The 26,474-nt window shown below is 41.3% G+C and overlaps 3 protein-coding genes across 4 annotated transcripts in view; 2 read left to right on the top strand and 1 right to left on the bottom strand.

Annotated features, from left to right (window-relative positions):
- Positions 1–2,323, top strand: part of rgs12b (regulator of G protein signaling 12b) — a 35,511-nt gene extending 33,188 nt beyond the window's left edge. Inside the window, exon 19 of one of the 2 annotated variants that reach the window (XM_085911868.1) lies at positions 268–2,323. In XM_085911868.1, coding sequence (XP_085767994.1) covers positions 268–860 — 593 coding nt within the window. In that variant the 3' untranslated portion in view covers positions 861–2,323. The remainder of the gene's footprint in view (positions 1–267) is intronic. The other variant, XM_085911870.1, reaches the window with a different exon arrangement.
- A 3,261-nt stretch (positions 2,324–5,584) lies between these two features.
- Positions 5,585–16,968, top strand: dok7b (docking protein 7b). The gene is made up of 12 exons (XM_085912766.1): positions 5,585–5,638; positions 5,750–5,795; positions 6,361–6,428; positions 7,108–7,258; positions 7,687–7,887; positions 10,526–10,645; positions 11,617–11,727; positions 12,338–13,023; positions 14,136–14,210; positions 14,326–14,371; positions 14,441–14,545; positions 15,031–16,968. The coding sequence occupies exons 1-12, from the start codon at positions 5,585–5,587 to the stop codon at positions 15,168–15,170; spliced, it is 1,803 nt and encodes a 600-aa protein (XP_085768892.1). The 3' UTR covers positions 15,171–16,968.
- lrpap1 (low density lipoprotein receptor-related protein associated protein 1) lies at positions 16,721–25,332 on the bottom strand. The gene is made up of 8 exons (XM_085912768.1): positions 25,052–25,332; positions 24,429–24,573; positions 22,721–22,851; positions 21,740–21,860; positions 19,064–19,219; positions 18,753–18,835; positions 17,581–17,757; positions 16,721–17,479 (listed from the first exon to the last, which is right to left on the bottom strand). Exons 1-8 carry the CDS (start codon positions 25,214–25,216, stop codon positions 17,411–17,413), a joined length of 1,047 nt encoding a protein of 348 aa, XP_085768894.1. The 5' UTR covers positions 25,217–25,332; the 3' UTR covers positions 16,721–17,410.
- Positions 25,333–26,474: the final 1,142 nt, after the last annotated feature.

Raw genomic sequence — 26,474 nt, 5'->3', positions numbered from 1 at the left:
AGCCCTCCTTCTTCTTTCTTTCTTGGATTGTCTTTTTGCTCCTGTGTTGCTGTAATGACACTAACTCGTTGGCACGTGTGCCGTACCGCACCAGCTAGCTATATGTCGCGCACACTGAATGTAGCTTTGACTTGCCGAGCTGACTCCCTTATGCTTGCATGCCGACTGAAGTCCGACGACGAGCACTGTTTTCACCTGAAATTCGGGAGCTTCATTCACGTGTGTTTGTGTCCGTACGTGTATTTTTTTGCATTTGCGCGTATACAGAGTTCTTCGACCTCATATCCAAAGCTCAGAGCAACAGAGCTGACGACCAGCGAGGCCTGCTGAACAAAAGTGACCTGCAGCTGCCAGACTTCCTGCGCCTGTCACCGTCGGCGAGCGGTCGAGCCGCGCCTCTGCCCTTTGACCCCGAGCCCGGTTGTTCCACCCCTCACTCCCGCAACCCTGGCAACGGTAGCGCTCGCTTGGGGAGCAAGGCCAGCCACAACGAAAGGGCAAGCGGCAGCCATATTCTCAATGCTCATCATCAGTCTCAAAGTTTGGACTCTGCGTTGGGCTCTGACATTGGAGGGTGGGCGAGCGCCAGGCCCCCTTCTTCGCTGTTTCCCGCCACAATCTCTCCCATCCACCCATCCCAGGAGGCCCAGCATGGTGCCTTCAAGGACACTGGCAGGGGGTCATCAGTCCAGATGCTGGAGGAGGACGCCTTGTCTGACCTGACTCTAGTGGGCGAAGGGGACATCAATAGTACCAGCCTCAACTACGTCACCCCCTCCAGCCTGCAGTCCAAACCCCATCCCCAATCCCAACAGCAAGCACGGGACGTTCGGCCTAGCTCAGGTACTTCCCCCGTGTGACCTTTCACCTCTCCCTTCAGCCACCTACAGAGCGGTCGTGGCCTCTTTTGACGTGCCCTGTCGGCCGTTTTCACTTGAGACTCGAATGCATCCACATCTCCTCCCTTTCTTTAGTCCTAACCTGGGGCAATAAATACACTCCCTGTGGCACAGAAGCATTTGCTTTTCGTGTAATTGTACAATTGCTTACACTACAAATGTATTCTAATAGTCATGTCTGGACTGTGACTTCAATTGGTCATACACAGGACAGAAAACTGAAGCGGGGATAAATGGATGCATTATTATCAAAGGTCACAAGATGTCCTTGGAATTTTCCTACATGGTTTGCGTATCTGTGTGACTTGCTGTGGATTTTCTTTTTTTTCTTTTCCTAAGACTTTATAGTGAGGGAGGAGTGTAAGGATGACTCGTGGCAACCTCTCATCCAGCACCCTTCACCAAAACAACAGAATGATGCACTTTAGCCCTTTACGAACAAAACTCTACACATCCGCGCGCGTGTTGAAATGGCTCGTTTACCTTGACACGCTAAAAAGAATGGAAATTAATTTATATGATGTACGGTTGATGCGAGCGTATCATTTTACAGCTTTGTGCACACTCGCCATACAAATGCAGATTTTCTGCTATAGTAGCATGAACGAACACATTTGCTCAGCTGTTCTTTGTTCCAACTTGAGTACAGTACACTCTGTGTTTTCACCACTCTCACCTCGGGCACTCCTGATGCCATTCATGCAAACACAGGCCACAGTCATTGTGCACGCTGACACTGCTTGCAGACCAAAAAAGAGCCAGAAAGTTTTGCACCCACTTTTCAGTTTGTCTATTTTTTTGCACAAAAATCACAAAGTTGTTATGTTTGAAAGGTTTTCACCGAGTAGTAGCCACTCGAATAGAATCATTACCGTGCAGGTAAGAGGTATTTGGAATCGGACACATTCCGTCATTTTGCCTTTCTACTAATATATGTTACAACACAACTGTTTTGAAGTAAAACAACATTTTATACTTTTAGCTTTACTTCAAAATGTTTCCCAAATTCCAATTGTCCTTGTCATTTTATTCACAGTACAGTGCCGCCATATTCATCTGCCCATCCAGATAACACTCACGTTCACCCCATTTTAACCGAGTATGTGGAATAATGTAAATATAACTATCATTTTAATAAGTTAATTTTAATAAAGCAAAAGTCAACAACTCACTCCATTATAATGGCTAAACACGCTACCTTTTCTGTTGTGTTGTATACTTGATGAAACATTAATTTATCTCACCTTATATTTTTTACCCTGTCAGTAAAACAAAAAGTGTTAATTTGTACGCAAGTGAAATCCCCACATGTTGCTCTTGTTCATCTGCATTGCAGCCATGCTGTTTCTTCAGCTAAGTGGTAGTGAGCATCAATCTTCAAACTGCTCTCTCTCTCTCAAACTGTCTGTAAATAGATAAAATAAATGTTAATATCTTGAAGTCTCTCTTTGTCTTACTAGATCAGCCTCTATTTCTTTTTCCTGTCCTTTGACCACTCCGAGTCCTGTGACACGGCACATGAGAGGCACGTCAAAGCGCCGAGCCTACGGGAATGCTGCGCTACATCATCATATTCCATTGAGAATATTTTTACAACAAAAGTATAATTGTACTTTAGAAATGTTTGGAGAATACAGAATACGATGACTTTCGTTGATGCTAAAGGTCCCACAACAAAGTTACAAGCACAATAATACAAAAACACAATGTTAATATATATATTTAGATATATTTTTATATAATACATATGTTTTATTATTTTATATATTTATAATTCCTTACAAAATATTTCCTTTTTATAATGTTATTTACTGTTTGGTTCTCATTTCGTGTGAGAGGATGAGAAGTGAGGGCCCGGGGCAAAGCTTTTGTTTTACGGGTACAAAAGCTTTTTTGGGGGAACTGGGCTAATAGATGTCCATGGATTCCTTCAGTTCAGAGCCTTGTTAGGCAAGCTTTGTCATGTTCGGCTTCAAATATCCAATTCAGTCAAATATTTATTTGATGAATTTGTTGTAGAAACATCAATTAAAGTTGGGAATGGGTAACATATTGCAACAAAGACATCCAGATTAATGTAACGTAAACAGACCTGTGCTCCTTTGTAAACATGAAATGTTGCACGATTTTTAGCTGCAAGTACCCAATTCTCTTGATGAGAACCTTGTCTTACCATAAAAAGAAATTTCTTGCTAGATGAATAAAATTCCTACAATAAGAGTTTGGCTAATAATCACAAATGGCTCCATCTGCTGGTGAAAACAAACATGTGGAAACGTAGCCGGATGGACAGACAGACAGAATAAAATGACAGACAGATAGACAGATAGACAGACAGAAAGCCAAATAAGCAGAAAGGCAGCCATTCTTTCTGTCAGCCACTGGATGGCATCCCTACGCATGAATATGCCATGATGTACTTGGCATATCCGCTACCCCCCTCTCCATCTCTCTCTCTCTCTCTCTCCAGCTCTCTCTCTCTCTCTAACCCCCTGGCTATGCCCCCCCCCCCCCCTCTCAAGCCTGGTTATAGGATACTGATTTCAGTTAACTGGGCTAAAGGCGCCCATTCAAATGACAACAAAAGCTACATGTGCCATTTGTAAAAATTAAATGAATAAATAAATGTATTCATTCACTCATCTGACTTTGCTCCAGTAGTCAGGGTTATCTGGGGTAAGTGGAGCCACTCACTGCAAATTTTAGCTGAGACTCAATTCAATGGATCAGGTTGCCCATCTTAATTTCTTTTTCATTTGACTGACACCGGGGCTCTACAATGTCGTGCACTCGGTAGACCCAAAGGACCACATGAGTAGGCCAGTGATGGGACATTATAATTCCCTTGGAAAGTGGGACAATTGATTATTTTAAAATGTAAAAGCTTGCAGAGGTTTAAAGAAATGAAATGTTGCATAGCAATAGTTATCCGTTTCCTACCTTGTTTAACAATTGTTGATAATTAGTGTGCAAAATCATTGTGAACTACCACCCAAGCTATTGACTTCCCATAAAAGCTCTATGGAACTTGTGTAATGGATAATATGCAGATGTGCCTACAGTGACGTGACGGGTGAGTCTTCTTTAAGTTCATAGCAAACTTACAAGTTTTCCAAGCATGTTTGTTGTGTTTCTGTGTGGTTTTCCTCCACCACCAGTTGCTCTTCTTTTTTTTTTTTTTTACAGCAGCTTCTTTGTCCTCAGGTAAGGATAGAGACAGATGGAGAGGGAGGGAACGAAGAGAGAGTATCAAAGTTGTGAGCAGCACAGCATCCAACCGTGTACCCCCCTCTCCATCTCCTCCCCCTGCCTCCCATCAGCCTGCTCTCCGCTCACGCCGCAAATCCAAGTCGCCTTCATCTCGCTCCAACCGCAAAGTTACCAAACAAGTCTTGGATGTGGACCAAGTTGTTGTGAGCCACGACTCTGCCAACCCCAGGCAAGGCCGCACAGGCTCCAAAGAACGACGGGGCCCTCGAGGACGTGAAGTGGATATGAAATGGGAGGACGTGGCCTCAGAGCTACGTTACCGTGGTAGCAGGATGAGGTCAGCCGTGTATCAGACCTCCGACCTTCCCTCCATGGTCAAAGCCAAGAGACAGTTGGCGCAGAATGAGGGCAAAGGTCCAATAGAGCGAGATAAACTGAAAGCAACATTTGTATGAGGAGCCCACCCACCCACCTACTGTCTGACCTGACGGAAGCTGAGCCTCGGAAGCGGCTTGTTAGTTTCAAAGTGGATGTGAAGAGTGTGCGGTCAACAACTGAGGAGCAGACCAATCATATGCTCTGTTCCACTTGAACTCTGTACACTGTCATGCACAAATAAAACTATACTTAACAAGTAGGTGTGCAGGAAAAAAAAATTCCAAGAGGAACATGATGAAGAGTGAGCTATTTAGTCTGCATGGTTTCTGCTCATGAAACTATAGATGTCATTGATCTTCAGCCAACAATGGAATTGTTAGATGAATGTTAAAAAGATGAAGGAAATCCCCATGCCTCGAAGTTATTCAATTTTCTTAATAAGGTAGACTTTTTCAAAGACAGTGGTGGCCAAGTGGCTAGCACATCTTCACCATCTGTGGTTGTCGGAGAAGTTGAATGTTGGCTATGGCCTTCTGGTGTGGTGTTTGTTCTCTATGGTTACTCCAGCTTTCTCTCATCTTTTAAAATCACGTTCGGTTCATTGAAACATCTAAATTGGCCGGACAACCAATCCAGGGTTTACCGTAAGAGCTGGATCTCATTTCTCATTTGGATGTTCTCATATTACGTCATCTCTACGTCAACTATAAATACAGGAATTTTGCTTACTTTTTTTCCCCCCCCGAGTGCTTTAATTGTCTATCATGACCTTTCGACTTAACAATTTAAATAAGGTTAACGCTCCTTAAATACAAGTCCGTCACCAACTGGGGGTCAGATTTTGGAGATAAGTAAAATATATGCGAGTAATGCCGTTGTAATCCAATTATGTCGTGAAGTTCAGACGACAACTGTACTAACTTGGCTGGGGCCCGGTGATGGGGGGCCCGCTGTGATGGTGCGACTGGCGGGGGGGGGGTTGCAGCTTGCCCTGCTGAGGCTATTTTGAAAAGCCAAGTCACCCCCTTCCAAAACACACTCAGGCACACACACACACACGCACACACACACACAGCTGCTCGGAACCATGTCAGAAGATGACGGATACAGTTGTCGCGGAGGGACAAGTCAAGTTTAGAGATGGCAAAAAGGTGAATTTTGCAACTTTTCATCTTCTTAACAACTTCAAAATTGTGAACGTGGTCTTTGGGAGCATACATTAAGATTTGGTTTTGATTTTTTCTCTCTCTCTGCACTCACAGTGGAAGTCTCGATGGGTTGTCGTTCGGAAGCCTTCTCCGGTGGCAGGTAAGTATTTCTTTTCATTTTCATCCTTAGTACTGATATTTACTTCATCTGACACGTTGCAACATTGTGATTCAAATATTTGCATGTAACCATACACTATTTGGACATGGGCAAGTTGTACGCCTCTCAGGAGCTCGAATGCAACTTTGCGCAACGTCAACACGTGGACGTTGCGCAAACATCGCCCGCTGGTTCCAAATTTAATTATCAGGAAAGTCTGCAGTCAAAACATCAAGTGGGAGATTTAGACTTTATGGGCTATTCATTTAAAAAACAAAATATCAATAACTAAAAGTGGGATCATATGCAAAATAGGAAATTCATGCATCCTTTGAGAAATAAGGCAAACGTTGTTGGGGATGGAGTGAATGTGTGCACGTGTGTACAGTGATGGTCATTCTCAGCTGTGCCAGTGGATCAGCTCATTGTTTTAGAGTTTGCTATGGCAGCTGTTGCATAGACAGACTCACAGCTCAAATGAGACAAAAGCTACTCTGTGTGATGTTATTAAGCACCAACGTGTAAAGCTTTTGTCACATTGTGTGTGTTTGTGTGTGTCCTGCAGACTGTCTGTCTGTGCTGGCATACAAAGACAAGAAGAAAACCAAGCAGCGTCTCGGCGTGACATTAGAGGTACGCAGCATTTTTTTCTTTTCTTTTTTTCTGAATGCAGCTTTTTGGTCTGGCGTTCTGGTGAATCCCTTTGGTTAAGCGGGCAGCCTTACTCTCTGTTGTTGCTGTCACACTCTATGTACTCCACAATCACTCACTATCTTTAGTACAGAAGCCCAATCCAATGAGATCTATAGGACATTGCAAGTGTTCTATTGAAAGTACGAATGGGCACAATGCAATCCCAAACTGTTCTCTATGGGGAATATTTTGCTTCTCTAAATTGGCGGCATCTTTGGTATCCAGAATGATCTGCATTGTGTGGAACGGATTGTCGATTTATGAATGGTATCTGGAAGCAACCTTGGCAAAATGAGTGGCTGCACTGCAGATACTTTTCCAATTCAACAATTGGGCTGTAAAGAAGAAGAGAACAATAAGACGTGTGTTCCATCTGTGGTCCCTTCTCAAGGTTTCTCATTTTTCCCCTGCTAGGGGAGTTTTTCCTTGCCCTTTTGGGAGCTCAAGATCAGGGGATGCTTTGAGAATAATTGTCAATTGTTGACTTGACTTGACATCAGCTGTGGAAAGCTGAGCTCCATTCACCTCAATGGCTGCTTTATTCTGTTCCGTACTGTATAACCAGCTCTCGAAAAAGAAATATATTTTGTTAATCCTAGTGATGCTTTTTTTTTTTCAGGGCATCTATGGTGTGGAACCAGGGCCTGGTTATGATGGCGTCACCTACACCCTTTCTATTTTGTGCCTGTCACACACACTGGTGCTGGGCTTCCACAGTCGAGAAGCTCTCCTGGCCTGGGATGCCCATGTACGCTACAGCCTGGGAGAAGGTCAGTGGTGGAATTGCAGATGGAGACATCCGCTGAGAAGATTCTTGCCTTGAAAGCTTCACTTTATTTTTGGAATTGCAGATGGAGACATCCGCTGAGAAGATTCTTAACTTGAAAGCTTCACTTTATTTTTTAGGACAATAGTTTTATGCTGTTGTAAATTTTCAAACATCAACTTTTACAGTGTGGCTTTTACGTATCCATTGATCCGTCACATTTAATTGTTGGCCAACAAAAACTTTATGTAGGCCGATCCATGGCTATATTTATATTCCTTTAGCCTATATTGTGATGACTTATTCACTTAATTCCAGGAAAGCTTATTTGGGCAATTAGTTGGGACCAGACTGTTCTGGTAGTCCAATTGGGATCAATTAAATTATTCCCCTGGCACAATTCTGTCTTAAGCACTATTTCTGGCACTGCAGTCCACAGATTTGGTGTCAATGTGGAGCCTGGTACCAAATTGGAGACTGGCCCCGCCACGCTTCACCTGTGCAACAACCTACTGGCCCTTAGCAGGGGCCTCCCTCCCGTCATCATCGGCCACTGGAAGCTGTCCACGTTACGGCGATACGGCGCTGTGCCGAACGGCTTCGTGTTTGAGGGCGGGACTCGTTGCGGATTCTGTGAGTAAGACTGCACAAGATTGATAGAAGCACAATCCTCTCCATATGATGGTGACACTATGAGTCGAGAATGAAAATGATGGGTTTTTTTTCAATTTAGACTTTATGCTGCTTTGTAAAGACGTTAAGGTTTGTTTTTAATCATGACAGAATATATAGTAGTCAAGATCCAGGTCTTGTATTGGATCTCATTCGATTTCGCAAGTGTACCTTGTGACGGTCAGGTGTATATTTTTGGCGGAACTGAGCACCAGGGACTAAATCAAATAGAATAAGACCTACTAGTGGAACTAATCCAGGTCATTACTCCCACCAAAAATTGCTTTGTATGTACAGGACAGGTATGTGTGTACAGTATGTGCGTCCAGACTCATGGCTCCTACCCGACTAACCATGAGGGGCTCTTGTTTCCGTGCTCCGATGACCAGCTGCTATTAATACCAGGCATCCTTGTCAGGCTTGTGCAGCCAATCATATTTCTTCCCGGTGTCACGGCAGCTTTTTCTTGTCGTCTTATTGGCTTCAGAGATCTATTACCCAGCAATCTTGGCGACAGGCGTGGCAGGCTTTCTGAGTGTTGCTCAAAAGAATGTAGTAAGTGGATGAATTGTATTGAAAAGAATTTGACAGCCACATATCACAACTTTAAGCCCACTGCACAATGTAATGAGGGCCAATACAAAAGCTGAATCAAAAATGATGCATTTACAAAGATGATATTTTGTTTGACAGAGGAATATTAATGATTATATGAATTAATATTATTATTATTTATGACTACTCAAATGTAAGACAATAATATTATTGTGGTTTTAACTTGCAGATCTGTACTGCATTTCTAGAAGAGGTGCTTTTAAAGTTTTACTTTCCTTATTTAGAGGTAAAACGTTAAAAACAGCCCTCCCGATTATGCAGAGCAGATCTTTACACTCTCAAAGTACAAGCACAAAAATATATATACAACTGTCATTCAATCTGAACAAAAATCCATGATTGTTGTGGCATTTGGTTTTTTTTGGACTCTTGGATCTTTAAAAAATGTATTATGCAAAAGCACGTGCGTTTGCTCGTTTTTACTTTGTTGAGAAATGGAATATTGAAAGGTAATAGAAAGTCTTGTTTTATATAACATAATTTATTTAGGCCTGTCATAAAATGAGTTATGATAGGCTTTATAATATTTCAAAATTCAGCTGAGCTCAAAGTTTGGCAAACAATGAAAAATTGAGTATTTCTGCTTACACATTCCCTCAGCTTTATTTGCCCCCCCCCAGGCAGCCATTAGTGTTTTATTATATTTCACTGAGCTATGAAACGTCAACATTTGGACACTTATTTCAGTGAATCATCTCTAGGCAGCAATCAGTTTAGCTCCCCTGCAGGTCCTAATGTACCGGGGGGGTTTTGAGGCTTAGAAATTCACTTCAAAAAGTAAAGTGACCTCTTTCCTGATGAAGAAGAAATCTCACTCAAAAGTTACGGAATTCTTGCATGTGAGCATATACAATTGTGTGTGACATGATGAGAGACACTTTTGCCGATGAGCAAATGCTCATCAGTGCCAAATGGTGCAGAGTAACGAGTTGTAATAATTACAAATAATTAGGAACAGTTCTTCACTAGAGTGCATTTAGAACTAATCAATGATCAAATAACCCTCATTTGCCTGTTACATTTAAGCGTGCTGTAAAACAAACAAACAAACAAACAAACAAACAAACAAACAAACAAACAAAAAAACATTTGGAATTCTAACACTGCTGCAGAAAGATGATTTCTCCTCGAGAGGCACCATGAAACACTTTCAGAGTCAGCACTCAGATGCTAACCTCAGGTTTCAGAGTTGACAAGTACCAAGGTGACATAACAGACTTTGTGACTAATCCACCACACACAGCGGCGGCCAGCCTTGCTGTGCAAAGCATGTTTACTTGGCAGTATCAAGGGAATTATGATTTGGAGACTTCATAAATGTGACCACCTTCTCGCACACACGCTTATGTTGGTAGGCAAGCTGTTGTAACAAGCCAGTAGCAGCAGCAGCACCCTCGAATCGATGTTTGGAGTGGAGCTCTTGCTCTGGCTATCAGGTCCACATATGTTTGTGTTGCAAACACACAAAGATACATAGACACACAATTACATCCACACAGGCAGCAATAAATGATCCGCGGCAGAGTTTGGAAAGCTGTCAAACATCTGATAGGTTCAAGTCATTTAAAGCCTTGTGTGCTATGGCAGCAATTTTCCATGTCCGTCAGTACGCATGCACACACACACACACACACACACACACACACACACACACACACACACACACACACACACACACACACACACACACACACACACACACACACGATTATAGTTTACATGTGATAAAAACCTAAAACGACCAATTCAAAAAAACAAAATTAACTTTCCTACAATACTGTCATGTATTTGGATGCAACTGTATTTGTTCATTACTATCAGAAAGAGCCCATTAAAATACATTGCAGGAAGTATTTGGTCCCCATGCCTATTGTACACATTTGTCAGTGTCTTGTCAGAATCTGCAAGTCATTACACACAACCAGCTTTTATGTATAAAGAAGGTATAACTTCCCCCCCCCCCTGTGTTTCATGTTTGCTGCAGGGGCCGGCGTTTTCTTCTTGTCCTGCTCAGAGGGAGAGCAGATCAGTTTTCTATTTGACTGCATTGTCAGAGGCGTCAATCCCAACAGGGTGCCGCAAGGGCTGCGACCTTCCCTGCCAGGTGAAGACACACGTGCATGTTTTGCTCCCTGTTAATCGTTGGCCATTTGTTTCAGCTGTCATGCTAAACGGAAACGCCTCATAGTCAAAGCTTTCAAGGTCAGCTTATGACTAGTGGGGTCAAGCCCTTTGCACATGATGTGTTGCTAAGTTGGCATGCATTTCTAAGACACCATGTGCTCGAGCCATCTGAGGAGAGGCACGAGATGTGAACAAAGATCTGACCGTACCTTTATATAGAAACAAACGTGCTTACTTGACTTTGTGCCTTGCGTGTTAACAGCCACAGGAAGAGAGCTAGCTCCTCGTGCACCACATTGCTATTTAAACTAATATTCACACTTGTCAGGTAATGTACAATTCTGGCCCGGATCCAGTTTCTTAGTAATGTGTCAAAACAGGGGTTAATGCATTTTGTTGTTGATTCAAACTTTTTGAATGAATTTTATGCCCGTTTTCACTTTCCTACCTCAGTTTTCATTAAAAAAAAAACGTAAAGGCTCTGTGCTGTAGGGCTTGGCGACATTACTGCTGTTATAATTAGCATAGCCTAGCCATCTAGGAGCGATGTCAGTTGACACCTCACAAAAGTGTTGTGAAGAAATTTGGCATCAGCATGTGAAGCATTAACGGTTACAGACCCGAGGCACACATCCAGGGTTTGGGTTGTTGTCACTTGGGGTGCACAAAACGACCCTCTGCAATGTGCGCGGACTGACGCATGTGCTCACGCTCACCTCATTTCGCCTGCCATTATGCAGACATGCAACATGAATTCAGTTTCTTTTGAGCAGAGTTGCTCTTTTTATATCCAGCACAGCTATTTTAATTTGGCTAAATATCTTTTTAAAAAATAATGTCCAAAGCAACATTCACATCACAACACTTAAGCATCTGTTTTCTTCTGTTGTCTTCTCCCTGGATAGGAATTCATTGTAACTGACCAATTTTCTGTGTTGATGCTAAACACAGAGAACCCCCATGCTGATCTGGCATCAGTTGAAGAACGGATCAACCAGGAAGCCTCAGAGCTGGAGAAAAGACTGAGCATGCTGTCCACTTGCAGTCTTGCAAGCAGCACAGGTAAATCTTCTCAATCTTCATTGCTGAAATGTCTCTAAAGAGACTCACATAATTAGACATAACCATCTGTACTCCGAAGTGCTATGGGACTTGAATAGTTGCAGATTTGTGTGGAGACAAAAAGTTGAAATATTATGACAACAGCCATAATATTTTAAAGTTAAAGTTAAATTTAAAAAAAAAAAGCTTTTTGTCAAAAAAAAGATCAGCATGCATTCACGCAGGGATCTCAGATTTATGTAATGATACGTTTGTCACAATCATATCAGAGCTTTTAAGTGAATCAAAGAAATGAGTTGTTTATTTATTACAGCCCAAGATAGGTATGCTTTGTTAAATGGATACAATTAAATTACTCACGGATTATTTTGAAGGCCCCCAAGCCATCCTGTTCTCCAGGATCGGAGCCTATGATAGGGGGGAAGCCAAGTTCTTGTAGGTTTTTAATTGCAGTCATTTATTGACATTTATTATTGACTGGTCATACATCATCTGTGCCAATTATAATGCTATGGGTGAACGCTTTCATGATTTCTACAAAAGTTAATGAGAGAAGTGTTGTAAAATGTTTGAGCTCAGTCAATAAACCACTTGATGACTTTCTTCTCAGCCTCCACTTACAGCTGCAGCACATCTGTTGCCGGGGACGACCGCAGCATCTCCAGCTCCTCCTCCAGCCAATCAGACACCAGCTACGGGAGCCGACGTCCGCTCTGGGCAGAGCCTTTTGCAAAGTCGCACCTCCCCAGCGAGACGGCGTCAAGCTCATCCACGTTGAAGCCCTTGACCTCTTCAGATGACCGCCTCTATTCTGCTGTGATGGGAAGCTGTGGTCCATCTTCCACGCAACTCCAACCTCGGGGTCTCCATGACAGCGGGCGCCAGAGCTCGTTGGACAGCGGCATTGGGATAGCGACCGGGAGTTCGGGAAGTTTCTCCTCCTGTACAGGGAGTGTGGAGATGGCCACTCAGGGAGCAGGGGAGGAATTTGGCTCCCTGACCAGTCTACCTGCTCAGAGGCTCAGTGATGACCTGCTCAGACAACACTATGATACACCCAGGAGTGTGATCCAGAACAGAGCCTTGAGGGACTCCTCAGCAGTTCAAGAGTACTCCTCTGACAGCACGTTTGTAAGTCAGGACCAAGGACTGACAAAAGGTCTGCCAGGATCGGAGCCTCAGCGCCAGGCTTTGTTGCCGTGCTCTCTCTCCTGGCCCGGTGAGAGGACGCCCCCTCTGGACACTGAGTACAAGTCCATACCCTGGCAAGGAAGGGCATTTTCTGAAGAAAGACAGGTACTGAAAGGTTCACATCTTCAATAGACATGGTCAGTGTTTCACAAATTTTTTTTTTTTTAGTCAAGGTAAATATTTTATGTGGAAAAATCTTACAGAACACCACTGAAGAAAAAATGTCACAAAAAGGATATTTACGGAAATCATAGCTCCCCTTAGATGTAACTTGCCTGATTGTTCCATCCTCATCATCCTTCTACCAATATACTCATTAGCTCAGTTCTGGAAGAGGAGCAACGATTAATCAATTAATGACAAATAAACTCCTAGTGAATTAAACGATAATGATTTTTGATAATTGATTCATCGCTCGGATACCTTTTCTCATTCAAAACTGTCCAAATCATCTGAATTTCAGCTTGTCAACAGCAGTACCTGAATCATAATTCGTTTTTTTTTGCACTACAAATTTGAAATTTAAGAGATGTAAACTAAAAACAGTTTTTTCTAACTTTGATTCATCAATTAATTGACAAAATAATCATCAGATTCGTGGATTATTCAAATAATCATTAGTTGCAGCCCTATTCCAAACTATCTTCTGTAAATCTGCTCTAGCTTCATCCCCAAAACATCTAAACTTGACTACAAATGCTTTGGCCTTCGGGGCACTTGCGTTCAAAGGTTCCACTACACTGGACACTTGTCTGTTAAAAAAAACAAAAACAAAAAAAACATGGCTTGAGCTTCTGTCTAACATTGGCGGGAGCTGCTGTTTTTCCCTTGTGATACATTTGTTTGATAACTCAAAGGCTCTCCGAAAAGACCTGTTACCTTGTGTTTAATGAATCCTCTGATGGCCTCTGATGAAAAGATTGTCTCTTTTGTCAGGAGTACATTATCATCAGAGCGCCTTGTGATTTCCAACATCTCATTTGTGAGTGTACTGCATTTCCAGCTATGGCGCACTTATGAGTAGTGATGAAACCTGCAGAAACACTGCGAGAAGGCAATGTTGACTGAATGACAAATGGCTTTTCTTTATACGCTGTTTCTTGAATTATCAAGTGTGCTGAGAATTTCAACATTTTGCTTTTTTGGCCATAAAAGCACACATCTTTCATTTAATTGTATTGGCTTAAACAAACAACTCTTGTGTTTCTTTTTTGCAGTGCTGTTATGGTTTGGATAACTACATCACACCAGAGCAATGGCGCACAGCAAAGAGCAGAAGTTTGCTGATGCAGGTAAGATTTGATTTGATTACGCTGTTCGTGAGAAGTGGCCGATTGTGCGACACACTTGCAAAACCTAAGCTGCCCACCGATAAATAGGTGAATTATTCATACGCTTCCTTTCTAGGTTGGCAATGCTTCATCAGGTCCACGGCCTTCTGCTGATTCACCAGGTGTGTTATTGCAACAGTATGCTTGTGTCTGTCAACATGTGTCATAAAGTTGGATGTGTCCACATGCAGACCAGCCGTGTGTGAGAGCGGATCCCCATGATGATGATGATGATCTGATTAGGATGCTATCCTCTGTGCCAGCCTCCAGCCCTCTGCAGCCCATCACACAATGTGGTGAGTTTGATGAGTACTATATGGATTGGAAAAAAGTATGTTGCCGGGCTGTCAAAGTCAAAAGTCACCTTTGTGATAAGATTTGGTTAGATGTGGTGAACCTTTTCTGACCTGTAATCTAATATGAGCTACCTTAATTTGGAGACTGAGCTATTATTATAAAGCATAACGTGAGAAATTTAAAGGGGAGCTAAACGCGGCATGTCCAATCTTTCCACTTGAAATATGCATATCTCTTTTATCATTCGCTGTGTACTTAAATCTGTATTAATTCTAAAAAAAACAAAAACTGTAAAAAACATTGTATTAGTAAGAAATTATTCAGCAATGTCAAGCAACATCTTCAATTTCATTTCAATGTATGTACAAAAATTTCCATAGTATCTAAACAGAATCAGATACATAAATAACCAAAATATAAATAAAAAATATGTGCATGACTTTTTTTCTTTATGCTCCCCCGGTGCCACCTCTGTCCTATCCAGAAGATGGCTCCATTGCCAGGTACACCCATGGAAACAACAGCGCCATGGAAACAGCACAGAGAGTAGGAGTGGAGCACGCGCCGACCAGGGAGGGCCAACTGACTCAGATGGACGACAGGCGGCGAGGGCCACCGCGCTGACATTGTTACTACCCGAGAGGATGGCGATCAGCGCTCATTCGCTGGAGTCTCCAAATAAGCTAAGCACCTCCTTACTGTACAACATCCAGTTTCATTTTCGAGCATTAATTGCAGAACAATCCATTCCACTTAGAAAATGAATACCCGACTAGTAAATGCCTCAGAGGTCTGGTTTGTGGCTGCGTAAAGTAATGTCCTGCATATTCATAGTTCACTTTTAAACCTCAATTATTTACTTTAATTGTACCTATTTGTGGTTTTGTATATTTTTGTGCTTTGTATGATCATAGATGCTAAAGTCTGACTCCAAAGCCTAGCTTTTTTGTATTCTCTAAGACATTTATTTTAAAGGGTAACCCGAGTGAAACACCCTGTAAAGCAGATTTACAGATTTGTTTTTTTTTTCCAATCCATTATTCTTGTTTGAAAAACCGAGTGTGCAAAAACTGAGAACGACGTCACACAGTTGTGGAGGATCTAGATATTGTAGTTATCGATCACGTGATTGGTATTTGATTGTCTGCCATAATGGAGGTCAATATTCGAAGGATAGCAGGATAGCCAATTTTGACAACATTCATCCAAGCGTTCATGATCTGAGTCACTTATTCAAGTTTTTGTTTTTTTGTATTGCCCTAATCTGTTCATATCAACATTATTAACATCATGACAAATATCTAAAACCTCCCATCATCTATGCTATGAGGAGGACTCAAAACTTGAGCGTATAGAGAAACCTTGGATGCAGTGGTAAAGACGCATGACAACAAAGCAGCCATCATAAACAATTTGATCCTGACCCTCACAATTCAAATGCCTCATGGCCTATGTGCAAAGTAAATAAAAGTGAGAACGTTTCACTTCATAAAACATTGAAAGCTTGGCTTACTTGAGCTAAAACAGCATTGGCTTTACTAAACATTGTGGGAGTTATGTTCAATTTCTGCTCTGTGTGTCCGTTTAACAAAATAGTACCACAGCATCAATCAACTAACTGAAAAACATTCTAATGTTTTGGATAGATCTGTTACTCAAAAGCAATGACCACTTAAATCTGCCAAGGCTCTTGTTGGAGGAGAGAAAGGCTGTTGACCAATATATTGAAATGTCAGCTTTTAATTGGTTTAGCTTGAATTTATTTTTCCAACTCGAGGAGCATTGCTTAAAGCCTTGTCCCCAGCTGACATGCTCCAAAATTGATATTCAAAATGAAAATCTTTCTACACAAGATGAGAACATGAAAAACTCAGGCACTCCTGACATATATTTGACTGTTTGGAGGCCCGGTGTGCTTGGTGATCATTCCACATCAGAGTTCAATTGCGTTTGAATGAAAAAGCAGCTTCAGAGTTATTTCTCAGGTGCACACTTCAAGAAAGACTGAAGAGAGTGATCAGTCAAGCCAGTGCCATTATTCATCACAGTAATCAATGGCGATGCTTGCGGTCCGGCACAAACAGATGAATGGTAAAGCTGTGTGTGTGTGTGTGTGTGTGTGTGTGTGTGTGATCCAATTTGCCACTCCCCCTCCCGTCTCTTGATGTCATCAAGACAAATAGGCTAATATTTGACAGCAATTTACTTTTACGAGACTTGTGTGTCTGAAGAGAATGATGCTGAGTCACAGGGAGTTCCGATTTTCTCTGCAGCAGTCTGCTATTTTGACTGTGGGGGATATAATTCCCAGACTACTATGCTTGTAAATAGCAAATGATTTTATTCCTGCCAAGTTAACAAATGATATTAAACTCTATTTTTCCAATTACTCTTTTTATGTTGTTGCCACATATTTGATTAAATATTATAGATTGATGCAATGTTTTGGCCTCGTCACATTTTTGTTTGCACGCAGCGTTTGTTATGTCGGTCTGGAGATTATTGCAGCAGATCCAAGTAGGGACAATAGATTTGAAAATACTTTGGCCACTGTGTAAGTCAGACACTCCAACTGCTTTTTTTCACCTCTTGCATTTGTTTGAGTTCTTTACATGTTGCTACTGTCATATTTCAACTTTATTGATGACATACAACAAATCTGATGATTTATGACAAAAATGCTGGTTTATAGGGGAATCTTTTTCATAGTATGTACAAAAAACTATTTGTTCTGTGATTGGACAACAATTCAACACACAAATACTAAGGTAGAAAAAAAAAAACATTGTTTTACAGTGGCTCAACTGAGTTAGTATGAGAGGGGACGTAATACTTCTTCACCGGCGTTGACACGAGCGATGACCTCATAGCTCATTGTGGCCCAGACCTTGACCAGAGATTTTGTTGTGCAAGTCCTGCATGTGTTTCTTCATCTGCAAAAAGAACACTCTGTCAGTTTTGAATTCTTACGAAATTTTCATTTGAACTCAACTCATGCAAGCGATTCTTAACTGCTTAACCTGACTTGAAATACCTTGTAGCCCATCTCCCTGGTCTTCTCAGCCAGGGTGTTGTACTTCTCCTGGTTCTTCTTGATGTGCTGTTTGTCTCCTAAGGCTTCCACGTGTTGCAGCTTCTGGTGGGAAAGTTCCAGCTGCTCCTGATAGTGGCTGTGCTTCTCCACCTTGGTCTCAAAGTGATGCAGCTCCTCCTAAATTGAAAAAAAAAAAGGTCCATCTAGTTATGGTTTCCCTCAGAGGGTCATCATGACTGGGAAAATGTGCTGTCACTTCTCCATAAGTTCCTTTAAAAGGTAATTGGGTGGAAAATGTTTGGAATACCTGATACAAAATGTTCAATTTTGGTACAGATTTTTTACATAAATGAACAAAACAAACAGAAAATTAAGCAAAGGACGTGAAGGATTTGCTTTTTGGCCTTCAGCCTGTGCTAGAGAGAAGAAAAAAAGAATCAGCCTGATCCTGAATAGCAACTTTTATGAATATAAAACTCAACTAAATGAAATGTGGAGAGGACTCCAAGGTAAAGCGCCTGGGTCAAGGCCAAAAATGATTGGGCTTTCTGACAGCACACCTTACTGAAAAATCAACTTGATAATCAGAATTCAGTGGAAACATCTTCAAGGTCATGCAATTCAACCAAACCTTTAAGGAAGATTCTTCTTCAAAAACACCCACAAACATGGAGGTTAGGCCAATATTTATGCCAGAAGAAAGATGACTTTGGCTAATCTCGTAAGAGTTCAGTGCACATCCAAACGATTAAGGCCTTTTTTTGTGATGAGCCCAAAGAAGCACACCAGAAATAGCAAAGAGGAAAAATACGATGATGATTATAGCGCGGTAAGTGGATGTGACGTGTGGCTGTTTCGGCCACTAAGTGCGATACTGTATTGCTGATGATAAGAACAGAATGAGCTCCATTTAATCTCTTATGACAAGACAAGCAAGGGGTCTGCCCTGCTGGTGCTTGTCCCTCCTTGGGCTCTTATGCAAATTAGCCACATGGCTGTCTGACACTCTTAAGTCAATAAATCGTATCCGTTGAGTCGATTTTTACAAAAGGATCAAACAATTTCTTGAAGTGGAAAAAAAAAACCAAACAATGTCGTAAATGACTCTTCTAGCTGCAAACGTGTGTCCATACAAACAAATAGATGCGAGTCAGAGCAGATGTGGAGCCTACCTTGAGAGAGTCCAGCTCATCATTACTGAGGTTAGCTCTCTTGGCAGCCTCCCACAGTTCAATCACACGAGGCTCCCGGAATTCTACGGTGACAATCGACACGTGAAAACGCCAATAATGCACTGAATACAAAAGCTTGAGAGCGAAAAACAGGCAGTAAGAATGCAACAGGGAGAGACAGCGATGAAGTGAAAGACTAACAGTGACTCAGCGAGATAGAATTTGCCGACAGACTCGGTGAGAGCTGAACATAATGAAGTGGGATTTCTTCTATTGATATGCAGAGTGTGTGTGTGGGTGTTTCCCCTCACCACTGTCCTCTGTGAAGCCCTCGTGGCTGATCTTACGGAGGCGCGCAAAACCTTGGTTAAGGTCTCTCATCTTCTCCTTCAGCTCCGTGTGCTTCTGTTGCACCGCTTGCTCTTTGCCGTCATCCTCCAGGGGCAAGATTACATTCTTGTGGATCTCTGGGAATCGAAGGGGTACAGGTCAGGAGTCAAAGCACTTTAAAAGAGGATGTGAAGAGGAGGACGGGTGATGGAAACAATAACGAGAGCAAGTGTGCTGAGGAATTTGCTCTTGCTATGAGAGATGGAGGTTATTAACATTTAACATCAAGTTGCCTTTTTCTTTATATGGCATTCATTTTGCGGAAAGGGCACATAGGAGCCAATATGTACTACACGATCGGTAGTGGTGAATTTATCTTGGCTGATGTGATGTTTATTTCAAATTGCAACCAATATCTGCAAAAGTGGTGGCTGGTCAACAGAGGGTCTAGGGTATCAAATAATGTTGGTACTCCATTGATAATGGAAACAAAAACCCACAGTGGTCATAGAATTAACTTGAATCTGACAAAGTTATAAAATGCAAATATAAATATATTGATATGCAAGACTTTCAGTTTTCCTCTTGTGGGTTAAGATCAGGAGTTAGTCATTAATATTCCTGAAGCTCTTTGAGAATTCTTTGTGATAAAAGTCGATATGAAAAAAAATGGACTTGACTTGAAAATAACCCAATGAAAATGGGACATCGCTTTGGAATTGTGGCTGAGCAGAATTATGTTTAAAAACAAACTCATTAAACAGGCCTGGACAAAAAAAAATAATAATAATGAAACTTACATGACAGTAAACAACAAAAAGAAAATGACCTTGCTGTTCCAATGCATTCAGAGGGGACTGTATTTTTCCTTGAACAAGATATAATGCCCAGAAAATGTCAAATGCTAAATATTAAGTTTGGCTTTGTACTTAATAATTTGTTTTTTTTTAAACCATTGCTTGAGCCAGTTCTGGCAGGGCCACCACAACATGACTCCTTGGTGACATTGATTGACCTGTTCATCCAAATGGGCAGTAGGGAGCGCTCATCTTCTAAACAGGTAAATATTTCCCATCACTGACAACCATTTTTCCCAATGACAGAAAAATGTCAAGACCATCAATCATTTTAGACAGACGACAACACCGGAGGCAAAATTCCATAAGAGCTCTACCTCCAGTGGAGAAGGAGCTCATGTTGCTCCTCCAACAGAACATGAGCTCGACACTTGGCACTAGATTAAAAATACAGTGTTGCGTTTCCAAACAAACACTGTCTCTGAGTATTTGTGGCAACAAACTAATTGCTACATATATCACCAAATCTCTAGTGAGAGTTACACTTGACACATTACATCTTATATCATATGAGTTTGCATCATTATTATTTCAAATAAAGACAAAGAAACTATCTTAACAAACATTTCAAGGTGTCTCTGAACAAATGCGTCACGTACCTTCGTATGGTTCATGACACCTTAGAATCCAATAAATATAAAAGAAATGAATCAAGACAGACAGCGTTATAGAGCTTTAGGTGGCGGTGGAGGAAGCGTGGAAGCAAAGAGACTCCCTCCCGGGCAGCCTGTGATTGGCTGAACATTTAAGTACATCAGACAAGCAGAAAAGTACCTGCGGCAAGTTCATGGCACATGCTACAGTGGTGAGCTCCAACAGAAAGGTTCTGTCACAAAACAGGCGGCAAGTGTCAGTCCCAGCCAGAGGAGACCGGCGGCGGCGTTAAACGCATTGCCGTATAATATGTCAAATAGCTAACGTGATGTCAAGGCCATGCACTGTGAGCTGGTGGCTGTTCACGTGGCGAGTCCGACACAGTATGTCACACGTGTCAAATGCAAGACCTGCGGCCCTGCATGTCATTTTATTGTTTGTATCAAGCTTGCCACAATTCTTGTGCAATTCAAGTGCACCAGAAAAAAAAAATGCATAAACTAGGGTGACGTCCTCTTTTTTTCCAGATATGTTCTACCTTATGAAGCTGAGTGCTTGACATGTAAAGCAGGCACTTACGTGTCTGTGGCAAATAAAGATGCCAACGACCTGCAGGCACACATGAATTCAGCCAAGCACACAAAAGCAGCCAGGCATTCTGGGCATTCATGAGCCACTTGTCAGAGAATTTACATCCAGCCATTGTGAGTTGTGTCGATGATCATGCAAAATCAGACGTGTATCCCACAGAGTTAATGCCTGACGTGGTGGGCTTAATGGACAAGGTGGAGGCATGCGTAGTGGAGGACCGTTGCTTCCAATAAATCCACTAATCCTTGATAATGGCACGCCTCAAAGGTCATAAACCCACTTGTACCACAATCACTTACAAAGAAAAACGTTTGATGAAACGAACAAACTCTAATTTCTAACGTTTGTCATCTAAATGGAAAGGTTTACAAAAAAACTATTTGTTGTCACTTTCAAGTCATTCCAATCCTGTAACTTTTAGTGAACATTGAATTATTTTTTTATAACTAATTCAAAAATATGGTCAATGTTCCATCCACATATCAAATCTACGTAAATCTGGGCCAAAAGTATGTGAACATAAATAACACATTGTGTGGGAAGGAGTAATGGCGGTTGACATCCCAAGATGTGTCCTTCACGTGCTTGTGAGGATGATAATGGTTTAACGCTCACCCTCTGTCCTGCTCACAGTATCCATGAGGATGTTGTACTCATGGATCTTGTCCTTGTGGTGCTGAAACTCTCTCTTCAGGTTCAGCAGCTCGTCCTCAGTGAACTTCCCGGAGCTTTTTGCCTGCGCGACAAAACACAAATGGAACTGGCGGCAGAGCATAAAGCACATGATTGTACGTAGACATACTTGACGTCAAATAAATCACTGTCATCTTATATAACGCACAAAGGCATGGCAGCGGAATTAATGAGTATCGTACCAAATGGTTCAATGTGCACAAATAGAAGCTTATTAGTGTCAAAACCTCAACCAAAAATTGTCTAGATTTACCAGAGGTTTGATCAATTTGTGAGTCGCTCCACATCGAGTAGGCAGCTTCGATTTTTATTCGTAGAATTTGTTCACTCTCAGACTCAACGTACACCTTTTATTTTTTATTTTTGCTGTTTTGGAACATTCATCAAATATTCCCATAGATTGAGACAGACATTAGGCTTCAGAGCGGCACTAAAGGTTTCCAAAAGTTGTGCAGGGGAGGCCCATTGTAGCCATTAACACAGTAATGAGACATTTGGCAGATATCATATGCAAGCTAATGAGATTTCTTACCAAACAGAGCAGCTTTTGTTTGAAGCCATTGGCTTTTCAAGCTTGTAAACGTATTGAAACAGACATGATTACATTATCTTTAAGTGACTAACATTTGATATTTGCTGGCATCCTAAATCCGACTTGTATTAACTCCATCAAGCCTGTAACCCGCTGATTTCACCAGATCGTTGCTTTCTTCAGTCAAAATGCTTTTCCAGGCCTTTACTCGAGCCTCTTCCAATTATTGTTTGTTTTTGTTGGAGGTTCTTCTCCCTTCAATCTCCTCTTTAAGAGGTCAAATGAATGTTGTATTGAGTTAAGGTCTGGTCATTGACTTGGCCAGTCATAGATCTTCCAGTTGTTCACACTGCCTGCATATAAACACATACCTTGTTCCACAGTTTATCCAGTTTAGGATCTTCAAATATATCGCCATCTCTAACGTCATGGTCCTTGAGAAAGTTGCTCTCCAGGGGTCTGGTGTCTCTTTTGCCATCCATTCCGTACTTGGCCAGGATCACTATCAAGCGCAGGCAAAGCAAAACACTTCAGTTGCTAAGGGGGAGCATTTATAACTAAATAAATATAAAGCTAGTATTTGAAAAACAAAATCTTCACAGACTTAATGAAGCCTGGTCCAAAACTGTGAGCCGTTAAGTGTTGCCCTACTATTACAAAAACTGAACTCCATGCTGATCTTCAAATTGTCCGGATGTCCATAAATACACAAAATGGAATAAAGATTATAATTTCGCCATGAAGCTGATTCAAGACGGCTAAATGCATGACTGTTTCTAGGAGGGATAAAAAAAAAAAATAATAATAATAATATTGCGGCTCACAGTTGGCAGCAAAAAGTGTCAGCATCTTAACCAAGAAGTGCTTTGAATCAACACAGTGTTGGACTTGGCTCTGTCCTCCCTCATTGTGCTGCTCCAGTAAACTGTTATTGCAGCAGCTAATTCAGCACCACTTCACATGGTGCAGTAACCCATTCGTATCACTCATTAACCAGTTAGTGGCGCGGGCACACACACATTCAGTGCCTACAACTCTCATGGTCCCCAAACTCACAAACGATCCACTCATTTACCTTGAACTTTTTATGGCTACAGGTGAGCTGCAATAACCGGCTAGTAAAACAAGCACATAGTATACGCCCCCAGTACATACGGTAGGAGTGATGAAGATCTTTTATGGTCTGCGGCTTCAGCAATGATATTTAGCCAACACAGGAGCATTGACTCTTTTCTTATTCCAAGGACACTGATGCAGTGCAAAGTGAAATGTGAAGTAAAGTCCAGATGGCTTCTGGACTCCACTGATGCAGGTGTTGATGAATTATTCATATCCCACCCATGTCATACCATAAACTACTGACACTTCTGTCACCTAATGACGAACAGATGAGCGAGAGAAAACAGTCATAATAACCGTTTTCAAACTAAACATGCCTGTAGCATATCATTGGTGCTGGTAAACATTGTGCAGAGAATGCACTACTCACAATAAGTTGGGAATATTTGGCATTAAGGTGAAATTTGAGGGTGAAAGTAAAATACACTAACTCTGTCTAATCCTTTGAGTGAAAATGCCCAAGTGTTCAATGTTTCAGTTCTTTTTGCACACTTTGCTGTTCTCTAACTAGGCGCTGAGTGAAAAAATGCACAATAAGTGCTTGATCCATAAATTGAGCTCATAATATTCAAGGACATCTATGTTTATGACCCTCTCTACCCATCTTTCATATTCATCAGCAAGTTTGCAACAGAGATATATGTAACAATCTACGCTCAGTGGTCACGTCCTTCTGAGAACATCCTTGTGAAGTCTTGCAAAGGTGACGTACTGTTGATCATTTTTTAGGCGCCATCTCTGTCTCATGATGTAATTAACAGCAGGTTTTGCAGTCACTCACCAAAGTTTGCTGAGAAAGACAAGCTACAAAATTGCCCCAATGAGAATCGAACAAAGGTACTACTACTACTAAATGATAACCAACCCTTCAGACACAAGTTGAAGCATTGATTATTTCTGCTCATAACAAACCAATCCATGTCCTCAAAGAAAATTCAATAGACACAGAGACAGCCTCACCATTAAAGTTACGGCGGATTTGGGCCTCTTTCTCTCCGTTTTCATCCAGTCCCTCAAGCTTGAATTTCTTCCATTGCAGCTCAGCCTTCTCCTGGATTTTCAGGTCACTGTGCAGCTCAGCTTGCTTCACAGGGGACAACTTCATCTGTCAAAACACAGGAAATCATTAGACTAAGTGTTAAAATGTCCGTTCCGCTAATCAAAAATGAGTATTTCAATCATTACTCATTTTTATGATTCTTTATTTTTTATTTATCTTTCTTAATATTTTTTAAGATGTTTTAATATAAATATAGTATAAAGCTAAATACAAAAGAAAATGGGTTTTGATTTAAAAGATGCCAAAAGCTCCACATAATTTGTTTCCCTTCCACTGTAGTTCTGTTAATAAATTCATTGCATATAGCATAATAGCTTAACGCATCACTTTAAGCTATATATGCTGCAGAACAAAAAAATATATATATTTTAAGGTTAGTGTATTATACAAACTTAATACGTACAACACCTTTGTCTTTTCTTGTAGGAAACGTTTATTCACGACTCAAGATGCACTGTGACATTTTGGTTCGGAAGAGATTCCAAGCACATAATAAATCTTAGATTGGATTTATCATACGTACCCGTAAAGCCTTGTTCCACACCTGATTCAACTTCGATACCCTGAATTCGATCGTTTGTTCATCACCATCTCCAGTTTTGATGGGCTCGTTTAACTCCCGAGAGTATTTCCCAGCCATCACACATACACCGAGAAAAACAACAATGAATGAAAACAGTTCTTTCATCTTGAATATGAAAGACACCGGGTGTCTAAAGAACAACTACAATAAAAAGGTACACCACTCAAGAGAGTCGTAACAGATTGACAGTATTGTTATTGTTGTGCTTAGATGGGGTAAAACACGTGACCAAAAGGAGCAGTCAGTTCCGCATTTGTTGCATTGTGGGCAAGGTAGTTTATTTACTTGGAAAGGATGATGTACAGATTGCAAACATGGCTCTTTTAAACTACAAATCCCAAATTGCAGTGCGGCGTCGTTGCTAGGCAACGTAGACAGTAATACCGGTAGCAAATCGAAAGCCTACACGCGTTTCAGCGACTGGAGGCTGCATCCAAAAGCCATTTCCTGGAGTGTGCAATTTTAATTTATTAATACTCATTTGCTGATTAGTGATTAGTTCTAATAATTGAATTATCTCTAAATTAAATTTGACAACAAGGGAAAGAATACTATTAGTAGAAGTGGTAATATAGTAATCATAGATCTTGACTGTGGCGCAATTTGGTTTTGGGGGTCAAGATGACAGCATCACTTCATGACAGCACAAGTCATGAAGAACATCACATTGCAATATACTATACACCCTTGATTAAAATTATATATGACTTATTGCATCATTATCCTAGATCCCCAAATCTACTTGTATGTCATGTAGGCAGTTTTGGTATTGGTACAGTTGTAGAGATTTTCCACTGGATAGGGGCTTTACATGGGTTATTAAGGGAGGGGTAAAAGTGTCAGTGAACACAGGGTCCAACTGTTCCGCACAGTGATTATAGATACTTTTGCAGATTTTGTAAAAGCCTGTTTTTAATCATGGATTAAAAAAGACTTGTGATTGTCTAAAGTTTAGGATAGATGCAGCAGGGGTAAATCATGCAGCAAGACACTAGCCTCAGTATCCATGCTGCAGTCAAATAAAATGAAAAGGGTGTTAGTTTGCCCTTTCCAGTTCCTCACCTCCAAGCAGGCTCAACATGTCTACAACTAAAAGGTGGCAGGTGTGTGCAGACTTCCATTTAACATGACTTTGAATGTGATCGGTTAATTCTGAACGCGGCCACATCCCCAGTTACAAGAGGGTGTTCACACTTTTGCAACAGTATCAGCTAAATTTTCTTGCTTTTGAAAGTTTTTTGATTCAGCTCCTGTGCTGAATATCATTAGATTGCAAAGGTCTCCTGAATGTTATAACAAATAAAAATATTTGCAGGCAATGCGATTTAAATAAAGTTGTGATTAGATTGCCATGTTCGAAACA

The sequence above is a fragment of the Syngnathus leptorhynchus genome, chromosome 5 (genome assembly GCF_054491065.1).
Source record: "Syngnathus leptorhynchus isolate UIUO chromosome 5, UIUO_Slep, whole genome shotgun sequence".
NCBI classification, from domain to species: domain Eukaryota; kingdom Metazoa; phylum Chordata; class Actinopteri; order Syngnathiformes; family Syngnathidae; genus Syngnathus; species Syngnathus leptorhynchus.
This window is presented reverse-complemented; position numbering and strand designations above follow the sequence as displayed.

Bases quoted from the DNA above. Each gene is read 5' to 3' on its own strand.
- dok7b (XM_085912766.1), top strand. From the start codon at position 5,585: ATGACGGATACAGTTGTCGCGGAGGGACAAGTCAAGTTTAGAGATGGC. The intron at 5,796-6,360 runs GTAAGTATTTCT...TGTGTCCTGCAG, and splicing joins GAAGCCTTCTCCGGTGGCAG to ACTGTCTGTCTGTGCTGGCA. The intron at 14,211-14,325 runs GTAAGATTTGAT...CTTCCTTTCTAG, and splicing joins GCAGAAGTTTGCTGATGCAG to GTTGGCAATGCTTCATCAGG.
- lrpap1 (XM_085912768.1), bottom strand. From the start codon at position 25,216: ATGAAAGAACTGTTTTCATTCATTGTTGTTTTTCTCGGTGTATGTGTG. The intron at 19,220-21,739 runs GTGAGCGTTAAA...TTCGATTCCCAG, and splicing joins TACTGTGAGCAGGACAGAGG to AGATCCACAAGAATGTAATC. The intron at 18,836-19,063 runs GTGAGGGGAAAC...TTGTCACCGTAG, and splicing joins GGGCTTCACAGAGGACAGTG to AATTCCGGGAGCCTCGTGTG.